Source organism: Accipiter gentilis, chromosome W (assembly GCF_929443795.1).
Source record: "Accipiter gentilis chromosome W, bAccGen1.1, whole genome shotgun sequence".
Lineage (NCBI taxonomy): Eukaryota > Metazoa > Chordata > Aves > Accipitriformes > Accipitridae > Astur > Astur gentilis.
In genome coordinates, this window is record NC_064918.1 from 14,554,736 (window position 1) to 14,566,431 (window position 11,696).

Genomic DNA, 11,696 nt, shown 5'->3' on the forward strand with positions numbered 1-11,696 from the left:
ACATATGATGACACAATAGAGCAAGAATGGAAAGTTCACAATCTACCAGGAAATTAATGTCTAGAGAGATGTAATCATGACAGACTGGCCACCAAGACCTTAACTTAATTGTACTGGAGCTATATATGTAGAAGAATATGCAGATTGTTCCAAAGGTACATTTCAAATCCGATATCAAAGTTGGTCTGAAAAACAAAGAACTGTCTGGCAGGTTCCGAAGGGAAGTGGTTGGTATTGGCTTTGTGGTGACAAGGCTCATAAAACCCTACCTCCTAATTGGTCAGGAACATGTACCTTAGGAGCAGTAGTACCTAATATCACAATAATTGAAAATTTAGGATCTCAAATATGGACGAGAACCTACCTTTGAAGGAGTAAAAGAACTGCTAATCCATTGATTGATAGACCCACAGGATTTCACTCCTTCGTGAGGTGGTTTATTCCCTGGTTAGGAGTTAGCGAGTTAGAGAAAGCTATTCTAAATATTTCAGTCATAATTGAGAAAATTTGGAACGAGACTTACGATGCTATAAAAGCCCTACAAGAAGTGTCTGATTTGGCTAAAATTACTTTACAAAATAGGATGGCTCTTGATATGATGCTAACCTCCCAAGGAGGAGTGTGCACAGTTCTAAATACTAGTTGCTGTGTATATGTGGATCAGAGTGGTAGAATTTCTACAGAATTAGAAGAAAACTGGAAACAAACTAAAATAATTCATGAGATACAAAAGGATGACACATCTTACAGGTTTGAAGAAACATTTAAGTGGTTGACTTCCTCGTTCCCCAATTTAAGTTTGTGGGTAAAAAGGTTATTGAACTATATAATAATTGCTTTAATAGCTTTTGTGTGTATTTATGCATTGGTATCTTGTGTTACTAACTGTTGTTCTAAGGTTTATGAGAAAATAATTTCAGGTGAGACTGATATAAGGAAACCACATTGAGGTTCCTCTTTTATAATCTCAGAGGGGGGAAATGTAGTCATATGTTTGAGTTACGGCCTAGCTGTGGTGCAATTCAGTTAAACATGATGCATTGTCCTTTAAGGAGGACCAGTACTCCATAGCTTCACTATGCAAGCCTGATTACTTTGTATAAAGTATGCATGCTTTGCTAATGACTATGCCCTAGGAGAGGGAACTAAAGACTGATAAAAGGAAACATCCTGCCCCAGAAGGCACTGGGAAGGCCTGATGGCTGCTGAAGAAGCATGAACTAAGGGAAAGGTAAAGGTGGCAGGGGGAGATTGCAACCACCGACTCAATTCAAGGATGGAAGAACTTCCCCCCCCCCCCCCCCACCTGCAAGGAGCATGCATGCCAATTTAAATATAACTGACCAATAGTAGATGAGAGGGTGACTACTAACCAATGAATGTAAATTTAGGCGGTTTTTTACTGATCATGTAACAGAATAAATACGTTGCAGTTCTTTGGTGTGGTGTGCCAGCTTTGTGGAGTCACCACCTGGCACCCCTCTCTGCACAGACATGAAATAAACAAATATCTTGGCTCTGTGTGTAAGATTGGCTCATTGCACACCGGGTACTGAACCCCGCTTATGGGACAACAGAGCCAGGCCCTGCCACCACCTCAGAGCCCCCGGGGAGAGTTGCTGCTCTTGGCCTCCAGTCAGCTCTTCAGAGCACTGGGTTCAGAGCGTGGCCTCTGCCACTCAAATACCAGTGTCCTCAGGCATGTAGTCTTCAGTCTACACTTACCTTCTTAATAACTTCCCTGCCACAGTTCAAAATAGAAAAGGAAAATCTTCTGTATGGTCTTACTGCAAGTATGTCCCACTGGAGGGGAATTTCTTATACTTGCGACTCAGAGCTCATACCAGGACTGCAGACAGGAGATGCCACGTAGAGCACAGCCTAAATGTAAATTAAGGAGAAAAATATGGTTTTAAGAGTAGAGAAATACTGATAACAGAGGAATTATTTTCCAAGTATTTGCTATTAAAAACACCCCCCAGCCCAGTTAACAAGTTGTTGTTAGAAGTTGAGTGAAGAAAAATCACGCATGCTTCTCTGAATTTAGGAATTCCAGATTTTATTTATAATGCAAGGCACAACCCCCATTACTTTTCAAAAATGCAACAAACTTTTTCCACAAATCTGCCAAATTATCTGGTATTTTAACTTGCCTCCAGTAAGAGCATGCCTTGACCCTCCATTCTATCTGACTGCCTGGTGAGGGGTTGGAGATGGGCAGGGGATAAGCTGCAGCAGGAAGGGCAATGTGAGAAGCGGGAATGAAATGCAGTGAGCAGCAGCTGTGCTGCCCACTTCCCTCCCAACTTGCTGCCCATAGAGCAAACCCAGACACTGCCATGCACAAAGTCATGTTCCAAATCTGAATTGCAGAGATGTGTCAGGGCGCTGGGAGAAGGCGTGTTTGAAATGGCATATTAAACAGGCAGAAGGAGGAAAGGACAGAAGATAATACTACTGCTGATCTGCATTTTTACTTTTTAATGGTGTTTACTACATGTGTGGATTAAGGCTGACAAGAAGACAAACCTGCTTCCCCAGAAGAGAGTGGAGCTTGTCCTCCTGAAAGATATAGGCAGAGAGGTTTCTCTGTTAGCTTGCTGGTTAGTGTCACTGTAGGGAGTACAGAAAAGCATTTCTTCAAGGCAATGTATAGGGAGTCCTGTCAGTGAACTGTAGTCATTTGTATGGTGTATTGGGTTTGCGTGGCAAGGTTTTGGTAGTGGGGGAGGCTACAGGGGTGGCTTCTGTGAGAAGCTGCTAGAAGCTTCCCCTGTGTCCGACAGAGCCAATACCAGCCAGCTCTAAGACGGACCCGCCGCCGGCCAAGGCCGAGCCAATCAGCGACAGTGGTATTTAATATATTTAAGAAGGGGAACAAACTGCTGCACAACAGCAGCCGGAGAGAGGAGTGAGAATATGTGAGAGAAACAACTGTGCAGACACCAAGGTCAGTGAAGAAGGAGGGGGAGGAGGTGCTCCAGGCGCTGGAGCAGAGATTCCCCTGCAGCCCATGATGAGGACCATGGTGAGGCAGGCTGTCCCCCTGCAGCCCAGGGAGGTCCACGGTGGAGCAGATACCTACCTGCAGCCCATGGAGGACCCCACGCCGGAGCAGGTGGATGCCCGAAGGAGGCTGTGACCCTGTGGGAAGCCCACGCTGGAGCAGGCTCCTGGCAGGACCTGTGACCCCACAAGGGGACCCACACTGGAGCAGTCTGTTCCTGAAGGACTGCACCCTGTGGAAAGGACATGTGGAAAGGGCCCACGCTGGAGCGGTTTGTGAAGAACTGCAGCCTGTGGGAAGGACTCGCATTAGAGAAGTTTGTGGAGGACTGTCTCCCATGGGAGGGCCCCTATGCTGGAGCAGGGGAAGAGCATGAGGAGGAAGGAGTGGCAGAGACAATGTATGATGAACTGACTGCAACCCCCATTCCCTGTCCCCCTGCACCTCTCAGGGGGAGAAGGTAGAGAATTTGGGAGTGAAGCTGTGCCTGGGAAGAAGAGAGGGGTGCGGGGAAGGTGTTTTAAGATTTGGTTTTATTTCTCATTATACTAATCTGGTTTTGATTGGCAATAAATTAAATTAATTTCCCCAAGTTGAGTCTGTTTTGCCTGTGATGGTAATTGGTGAGTGATCTTTCCCTGTCCTTATCTCGACCCATGAGCCTTTCATTATATTTTCTCTCCCCTGTCCAGCTGAGGAGGGGGAATGATAGTGCGGCTTTGGTGGGCACCTGGCATCCAGCCAGGGTCAACCCTCCACATATGGTAAGAAGTGTAATATGAAAGGAGAGAGTTAGTTAAGACATTACAAATCGTTGAAGGAACAAGTAACTTGTGTGATCATAAAGGTTGTGAAAAATGCCATATCACTAATATTTTATGAGAAGATAAAAGCTTTATTGGTCTTACTGGTTTTAGTTATATGAATAAAATATGTATATAATATTTAAGGCAAAGAAGTTGCTCTTATGGGAAATTGAGACATGAATGTAAATATCTAAGACACATCTTTGTATTCTGTGTCACTATATGAGTCTGCTTTGGGTGATATTTTGTTTTTGTAGGATGTGTGTGCTTTAATTAGCTATTTGGAGGAGGAAGACTGTCAATTCTTTTGCTCTGTGTTTCTTCTAGCTCTTACAGGATTGTGTTATCTCTGCCTGGATGTCTACAACTTTGAAATAAACTTTTAGATTCTCTAGTACTCAATAATTATTTTTGGGGTATCTGTAGTGCAAAAGCAGAATGGTGTATTGGCAAGATTTTGTGTATTCAGATCTCCTTTTGATGTTTCACAAAGATTGTGAAAAGTTGTGATGTTTCACAAAGTCCAATTTCTGAATGAAGCTATTTTTCTGGTGTTTATGTAGACTTAAATTGATCTGACTAGTTTTCTAGTGCTTTCATTTTTTTCCACTGCTGGTATATTTATCAGACATTCTCTGAAGGACACCATCTTTTAAGATTGTGAAATAGGCATGTTTTACTATCTTTTGCAAGCTAGAGCCTTAAAAAAAGGTGTTTTTTTAAACAAGATGCACTGTTCTGTGATTTTTCTTCTGAAAAAGCTTTTATTTTATTCCTTTTCATTCATATATATATATGCACACATATAAATACATTTAGAATGACCCTTCTATGAATTCTTGTTATTAAATCACTTGTTAAAGTACAGTAGTTGAGCCTACATTGTCCTCACAGTTCAACTATTTTGTTTTGTTCTTTACACAGGAGCCCTTACCAAAGTAAAGGAGAGTAAGCGACATGTGGAAGAGGGGAAGATGGAGCTTCAAAAAGCTGAGGGCATTCAAGAACGCTGTAACATTATTTCTTTTGCGACCCTAGCAGAAATTAATCATTTCCACAAAATTCGTGTGAGGGACTTTAAATCACAGATGCAACATTTCTTGCAACACCAAATACTCTTTTTTCAAAAAGTGACACAAAAGCTAGAAGAAGCTCTTCACAAGTATAACAGTGTTTAATCTCTGAACTTTGATTTGTGGACTTTCCTCAGTATGAATGTGACTGAAGCAGCAGAGCAAATGCTGCTGTTGCAGAACCGTTGCCAGTGGTAGATGGTGGTACAAGGATGGTTTTGTGTTCACCTGGAATCCTGGTTTAATCTTCGATTATGTAGAAAGGAAACAGTTATAGGGTTATGTAGTAGAAACAGTACCATGCATTGTAACTAAGTTATAGTGTGTATGCCTACACTACCATTGTAACTTTTTTTGAAATGAGTATACGATTTGCCTTATTGCTTTTTGAAATATGGAATTTTGGTGCATACTTTGTAGACCTTTTGGATCTTTAAGGAAGTTGGCTAGATAAAAGCCTGCTTCAGATGCCTTTTTACTTTCCTAGATTTGGATTTCCTAAATTCAGATGATTCTCTGTTTACAGACTCCTAGTAGAGCAGCTATGTGATTCTGTGCCTTTAGACTCTATTTTTCCTTTTCTAGTAAGTCTCATTTTTATGATTGAATGAATGAAGGGTTGATGCCTATAACAGGAACTGATTATGAAACCTATTATTGAGTGGAAAAAAATCAGCTGCCATCCAGTTTGCACAGCAAGTACTGTCTTACGACAAATGTTGTCTCAAAAAGGAGAACTTAAATCTATTCACATTTGCCCTGAAAATGGAGACTACTTGTTACATGTACTAGGATGTTAAGCACATATACAAAAATACACCACTAAATCCCCTTTCTGAAATGAATATTACCTTTTTTTAGTATAAAACATTACTGAGAGTGGAAATTTTAAGAGCTAGCCTAATAAAAATGATGTTTATCAAGGGGATATGAATGCAAGCTGTGTAGCTGTGTACCGCCTGGCCTAAACCACAACAAATGACATGGTACTCTTGATTTAGAAGTGTTCTAAGACCCAGCTTAGAGAGATCACTAGGAAAATTATGTGGTGATGAAACATTCAAGACAAGCACCAACAAAATCTGATAATTCAAAATGGAAGAATATGTTGCATATAAAATTGATAATTTTTAGAAAATGTTAATGAACTGCCTACACTGAAAATGCCTACATTATTTGGCAAGGCACAGGTATCTTTTTGGTGAATTACAAGACCCTGTTTGCAGTACCTTCTTATTTTGCCAGACCTTCAGTATTCCAGCTAACATATTCCATGCTGGATGTTTTCTCCAGCCTGAATTCTTCTGGGAAAATTAAATGAAAGTTGTTCAGCTATTTTGCAGGAGGAGATCATAAAAATGAAAAATATTTTTTTCCTCTTAGATTCTTTAAACAGTTTGGCTAGAAATCTTTAGTTCTTTCATACTTTAGAACAAGGACTTGCAATTTGGCAGACTTGTTACCTTTTGCACTTTTGCCTTTAGATATGCCTGCTGCACTGCCTGTGAAAATTTGCCTAAATATTTCCAAGTTAAACTAATGTTTCTCCAGGCCCTACTGTGCTAAAATTTGACAGATAAATTTTCTGTAGCTCCCACTTACTCCAAGCAATCTTGGTTCTAACCTCAGTCAGCAGTGGCTAAGTGAGAATTTCTCTGTAATTGGTTTTCCCTTCATCCAGAAGGGGCTGAACCTCCCAGACCAGAAGCTGAGCAAAGAAGCTGTTGGTAGGTCCTGGCATTGCTGCTCTTTCTACCTGGCCATGGGAGGAGAGAAGCAGCAGCCTGGAATACAGTTTTGAAGTTGGGTCTGGCAGCTACAGCAAGGTAGAGATTGGGGAGGAACACATGAGGACAAAGAACAGAAAAGGGTGAGGACAGAAAGCCCTATGACTACAAAAGTCTGTTCCTCCAGTCTCTGATTATACCTTGGGCTTCCAAAGCATCCATGTCCTTTTGCTGTTACTAAATAGCCATAATGAGAAGTCACAAAATGGGTAATTTAAGTTCTTCTGGTGGTGAGGACAGCACTGTTTTGTTTCTCTCATTATAAATTACTTTCTTTGCTCAATGTTCAAAGGTCTGATATGGCAGTTGAAAAGTTTTAACTGTTGATGAACTATAGATTTAGGGGCTGAAGGAGATGCCATAATGCAGGCTCTGTGATGCAGTGCTATGGGTATCGATATGGCTCCATATGTTCTATTAACTGTTTTTTTCTTGGGGAGGGAAGAGGGAATTGATTTAGGAAGTTGCACACAATAAATGACTGTATTAAAGAATGCTAAGGTTGACCAGTAAAAAAAAAAGCTAGGAAATTTCAGAATTGAAGTTGCCTGTGTCGCTAGTATATCAAGGCACATCATGGCACACAATTACATAACTGCTTTCCACCACTTCCCTGCCTTATTCAGTGCACAGGATATACTAAGGTCTTTCAGGGAGAGTGTTGTCTGTATAATCCTTCCTTCTTTTGTAGCATCAGTTGTACTGTGCACAGTGATAAAGGCAGGCAGCGTGAAGATCAAGTAAGGGTCTCCCTCAGCCTGCAGAGTGGTGCTCAGAGAACTTGACTGTCCCTGCCTCTACCCAAGTTGTTCTATGCAATAGAACAAATGTATCAAGACAACCAGATATAGCAAAGGCAGAGCCTAAGGCATGTGATGCTTTTAGTGTAAACTGTGCTGAAAACTAAAATGCATTCTTTTTCATGACTAAAAAAGGCAAATGTGAGGTTTTCTCTAGTATTACAGTTAATGTACTGGGAACATTTTAGTGGAGCTTGAATCTTGCAGGGACTAGCAAATATTCTGTGCAAGCTGACCAGTTTCCTGCATTAATGGACTGGCTGCTGTCCAAACTGAGCCTAATGTATGGAAATAGACCCAGTTTTAAAGAAATTACTCAGCAAATTCTTCATTTTCAACAAAGAAATAAAACAGTATAGTCAAGAAACACCTTTTCAAATATTTACATTGTTCACATTACAATAGCAGACAAGAGTGTATCAGGAAAAATTATATTCACATACACTGGTAATTCCTAAACTGGGTTCCTGAAAAAATGTCAAGTTATTTCAGGGGACTTCATATTTTGCATGTTGGATACTAACAGTGCTCTAACTTTTAGCCCCAAATAAAAAAAGCCTGAAGAGTTGTGTTGTTTATGGAACATGGATTTGACCTTATATCATAGAATAGTTTGAGTTGGAGGGGACCTTTAAAGGTCATCTAGTCCAACCCTTCTGTAACAAGCAGGGACATCTTCAACTAGATCAGGTTGCTCAGAGCCCTATCCAACCTGACCTTGAATGTTTCCAGGGATGGGCCATATACCACCTCTCTGGACAACCTGTTCCAGTGCCTCACCACCCTCGTTGTAAAAAATTTCTTCCTTGTATCTAGTCTGAATCTAACCTCTTTTAGTTTAAAACCATTACCCCTTGTCCTATCACAACAGGCCCTGCTAAAAAGTCTGCCCCCATCTTTCTTATAAGCCCCCTTTAAGTACTGAAAGGCCACTATAAGGTCTCCCTGGAGCCTTCTCTTCTCCAGGCTAAACAACCCCAACTCTCTCAGCCTTTCCTCGTGGGGGAGGTGTTCCAGCCCTCTGATCATTTTCATGGCCCTCCTCTGGACCCGCTCAAACAATTCCATGTCTTTCCTGTACTGAGGACTCCAGAGCTGGACGCAGTACTCCAGGTGAGGTCTCACCAGAGTGGAGTAGAAGGGCAGAATCACCTCCCTCGACCTGCTGGCCATGCTTCTTTTGATGCAGCCCAGGATATGGTTGGCTTTCTGGGCTGCGAGTGCACATTGCTGGTCATGTCTAGCTTTTCACCCACCAGTACCCCCAAGTCCTTTTCCTCAGGGCTGTTCTCAATCCCTTCATCCCCCAGCCTGTATTGATACCTGGGGGTTGCCCTGACCCAGGTGCAGGACCTTGCACTTGGCCTTGTTGAACCTCATGAGGTTCACATGGGCCCACTTCTCAAGCTTGTCCAGGTCCCTCTGAATGGCACCCCTTCCCTCAGGCATGTCAACTGCACCACTCAGCTTGGTGTCATCTGCAAACTTGCTGAGGGTGTGCTCGATCGCACTATGTCACTGATGAAGATATTAAACAGTACTGGTCCCAATACAGACCCCTGAGGGACAGCTCAGGGGCAATATCCTGGACTGAGAATCTATGCAATATTTGGTGAGGGACTGAAGGGTTGGAGAAGGAAAGCAAGGAAAGAAACAGGATAAAAAAAGATTCAGAGGCAGATGCTATTAGAAATCACATTCAAGGGCATAGCCATAGTACATGGCTAGATATTAACTGGCTGATGAATAAGTTCATTGCTCCATAGTGCCTGTTAAAGAAATCATATTTTATTCCTGCCAGAAATTATTTACCTCCCACAAAGATATTTTTCCTTTAAGTTTTTCCTCACTTTATAATCACTGAAATAAGAAGGGATGAAAAAAGAAGTAGGAACCTTCCCTTGTTGAGGTGACTGGCAATATCTCTAAAACCAAGAGTTAAATGCTCAGAAACCTTGGAGGAACTGAAAATCTGAACCTGAATTTTTCAGATGGAAGTTCCCTAACCAAACCCCAAATCTGAATGCTTCTTGAATTTTGCACAATTGAAAAACTACTTTGAATCTTTAGTAACGTGTTTGAGGATCACTTCAAGTTAAATGTGCAGAAATATCATAGTGCTCAGCTGTATTGTGCATTAAAGAAGGTGCTAGAGGGAATAATTTTCTATAAAGGCAGGTAAATTTCTGTATGTCTTACATTAGGCAATTTTCTCCCTCATTAGCAAAACCCCCTTTCACTTTACAGAGCAAAATAATGCCTGTCCAACAGATAGTTGTATCATTTCAGTTAACTCCTGCTCTTAAATTTGAAAGATAAAAATTACAAAAGTGACCTAATATTTGGAACTAATTACAAACACATTCATTATAGATTTTAAAACCTGATATTTGCCCTATAAAGTCATAGCGCCAGTGCTGAAGTTACTGGAAAACTACATACGTTGTCATGTATTTGTAAGAGACATTACTAAATCAAAACAGCTCCAGACAAACTTGGACACTGCATTAAATGGCATTTTTTTGTGCTCAAGTTGGCATAAGAAGAAATTTTTTTGTCCACTTCCAATATTAGCTGGGGGAAATTAAAACTGTATGCTAAATGCAAAAATCTTTGCCCTAGCAGGCAGACATGCTGTCTTAACTCTTCTTGCCCTGCTCCTTTCCCCATGTAAAGAAGCCAGATGTCAAGCACAAGCTGCCCTCCCATTGTATGACAGCGATCTTTCCACAAAGGGAATGAGCCAATAATTTTATTATGAGCTGAAATGTGTTGTGTCATGGGATAAGGTGCATTACCATGCAGGTGGAAGGATATCAGAGGTGGCCATGGGGCTCCAGGGCACACAGCAGGGAAGGAGAGTGGTTGTTCCTCTGAGCTGGGCCACAGGCAGAAAAAAAAGTAGGTCAGTCTAACCCACCAGTCGAAATCTGATTTCACATCAGGCAAGTTGAAGTTGAGCAGATTTGCAGGTCGGAATGGAGTTTGCCCAGCTTACAGGAACTGCCAGTCAAAATGGTGCCAGAAAGGCAATTTTTCCCTGCTGAGACTGGCATTCCTTTCCCCGGGGGGACTGGTGGCTGGAAACAGGATGCTGGACTGGGCAACCAGGGCAGGGAGGTAGCGGAGTCCTGCAGAGATGGCTGGCGGGTGCCTTTGGCACATGCACTCACAACAATCTGGCTGCCAGCTGTCAAAGTGTTTCTGAGCCATTTACAAAGTTGGTCCAAGCTGTTTGAAGAGAAGCAGAGGAACCCCCTTGATGGCCTGAGGAGGGTGGCACACAGGTAGAAATGCCTCTTAGAAACACCTCTCCTTAGCAAACTACAGCTTATTCACAGCCCCAAGCAACTAGCAAGTTTTCGTTCTTGCTCTCTGAATAGCTTCTCCAATCTTTGGTTCACTGCTGCATGACAACACTCTGCCAGGTGCCTGAAATTTCTGCCATAACCACTTCTCTTTGAGATTATCATTATTTTACAAATTATGGTTTCTATGTCTATATCTTATCCCCAGAGCCCTGTGCAGTACCTGTAGAAAACTATGACCTGCTAAGTGCTAAACGTGGCCAAGAGATAAGTTTACTCCAAGTGACATCAATATAGATCAGGCATAGTCATGACTTACCTAAGTCCATCCTATCTGAATGCCAAAAACAATATAACTTTGCCTAGATGAGGAATATGCAGAACTCCTTTAAAAGATTAGAAGATCCCAGCCATTCAGAAACACTCAATTCCTTGAAAATATGAATGTAGCACAAAGAGCACACTTGAAATGAATACTCTCAGAAATGTATATGGCAAGGACAGAACTAAATATATTCACCACAACTATCTCAAAACAGCTTTAATGTGCTGTGGCCAGAGACATGAAAATTGTCAAGAGTCTTGACACTAACACTTCTGCCAGAGATGAGTGATGGAAAAAATGAGGAAGCCCAGTATATCAGAGGGAGTTCATTTATTTCCAGGCTCAGAATAAACTGGAGCTTAACATCTTTATGAGTAGTTGGCTGTTGGCAACCAGTACAAAACTGGGATACCAAAAGCACCCTAGGATCAAATCTCACATACAAATGCTATCTCATTAAAGCAGCTCAGCAGATCCAATGCATATCAGATTGTATCTATAGAGCTAAAATGCAGGTAGTATTTCCTGGGATCTTCTTTAGTGTCTTCAACACTGATTAAATCCTGCCTATGGTAGGCAAACAGACCCAG

General features: G+C 41.7%; 1 protein-coding gene across 5 annotated transcripts in view; it reads left to right on the forward strand.

Moving 5' to 3' along the window:
- The window catches only part of LOC126035260 (sorting nexin-18-like), a 54,471-nt gene extending 46,440 nt beyond the window's left edge, over positions 1–8,031 (forward strand). For 2 of the 5 annotated variants that reach the window (XM_049793626.1, XM_049793631.1), the window contains one exon: positions 4,738–8,031. In XM_049793626.1, the coding sequence (XP_049649583.1) occupies positions 4,738–4,991 (254 nt within the window). In that variant the 3' untranslated portion in view covers positions 4,992–8,031. The remainder of the gene's footprint in view (positions 1–4,737) is intronic. The other 3 variants (XM_049793629.1, XM_049793633.1, XR_007504881.1) reach the window with 2 other exon arrangements.
- Positions 8,032–11,696: the final 3,665 nt, after the last annotated feature.